General features: G+C 33.6%; 1 protein-coding gene across 1 annotated transcript; it reads left to right on the plus strand.

Annotated features, from left to right (window-relative positions):
* The first annotated feature begins 243 nt into the window (after positions 1 to 243).
* Positions 244 to 1,092, plus strand: LOC147543860 (CASP-like protein (DUF1677)). Its single transcript, XM_086635198.1, has one exon. It carries the CDS (start codon positions 328 to 330, stop codon positions 916 to 918), a length of 591 nt encoding a protein of 196 aa, XP_086491324.1. The 5' UTR covers positions 244 to 327; the 3' UTR covers positions 919 to 1,092.
* The last annotated feature ends 380 nt before the right edge of the window (positions 1,093 to 1,472 follow it).

Here is a 1,472-nt window from a genome sequence, read left to right on the forward strand (position 1 = left end):
AGAAGTTAATTTAGTGGTAAGGTACCAATCTGAATCTTGGTGCTTTGGTAAATAAAGACACTTTTTTCAGACTTTGTTCATGAAAAATCTAGGGTTTACATGACATTTCTCTTTCAACATTAATCACAACCACGGGGTATTTTCACTTGTCCACATACTTTTAGTTTCTTCTTTTTGCCACTAGATTTCCAAGCAAAAGAGACTCATATAAATTAAAGTATAAGACCTACATGAAATAACACTCATTCAATAAGCTTATCATTATCATCTACCTTCAACTTTAATTTGTTGCACCACAGTATTGCTTCAAGTTTCTCATTATCGATCATGGCGCCAAATGGAGAAACAGTGGTCGGTTCTTACACAAGAAACAGCAAGAACTTAACCAAGAAACCACCAAGACTATCAATGGAAGGTTTACAAAGATCAACTTCTGATATATCTTTTGAACTAAGCAAAGGAGCACTTGATGAAGTAAATCAGCTTCCGCCGATTTCGGAGGTGGAAGATGCTAAGTGTGAGTGTTGTGGGATGTCAGAAGAATTTACGCGTCAATATATACAACGAGTTCGAGATAAGTTTTCGGGGAAATGGATATGTGGGTTATGTTCTGAAGCAGTGAAAGAAGAATTAGAAAAGAATGGTGGGAAAGAAGATGAAGCATTAAGTTCACATATGAATGCATGTGTTAGGTTTAATAGGCTTGGTAGGGCTTACCCAGCATTATTCCAAGCTCAGGCTGTGAGAGAAATTTTGAAGAAGAGTCCTAGGGCTAAGTCATACAGTCCTAATGAGAGAGTGAGTCTTCAAGGTGTAAAGAAAGGTGGAATTATGAGAACTTCAAGTTGTATTCCAGCCATCACAAAGGAGATTGATAATCGAAAAACAATGGACTTGACGAAAACGACGACTAATTAAGATTATGAAATTAAGAAATGCTGGTGTATGTGTCTTGTTGTTGATAGCTCTATCAAATATTTTCCTTTTTCCATCAGATATAGCTAAAGTTGATATCTTGATTTAGGAGAGATCCTATTTTATAATTAAGCAACTTCCCAACTTAATAGAACTTCTTGACTAGCTAGTTTTTCTCTTGCTATTTTTTCTTAATTTTATTTTCAAATGGTCTTTTTGTCTATGTATATTTTCGTACTGTTTAATATCCCAAGTTAACTTACTAGTGTCAGTTCTTTGATCTTGGTTGACCACTGTGATTCTCCTCTAGCAATGAAGAAAAATAAATTAATAATTTTGGGATTTATAGTTTAGATGTTGATGAAAAAATAAAACTCATGTTTCATTGATTTTGATTATAAGTTTCTTACTATCCAACATCTATGTGCTCCTTGTAAAATGAATATTTGGCAGTACTGTATTCAGGACGGTTAATCTTAGATTTTATTGTTTTTTTTTTTTTACGGAAAAGCCAATAGCATAAATAACTATCCAAAGGATGAGAGTTTTTTTTTTGA

The sequence above is a fragment of the Eschscholzia californica genome, unplaced genomic scaffold (genome assembly GCF_041429995.1).
Source record: "Eschscholzia californica isolate CP2 unplaced genomic scaffold, dmEscCali1.0.p SCAF_4, whole genome shotgun sequence".
Taxonomy (NCBI): domain Eukaryota; kingdom Viridiplantae; phylum Streptophyta; class Magnoliopsida; order Ranunculales; family Papaveraceae; genus Eschscholzia; species Eschscholzia californica.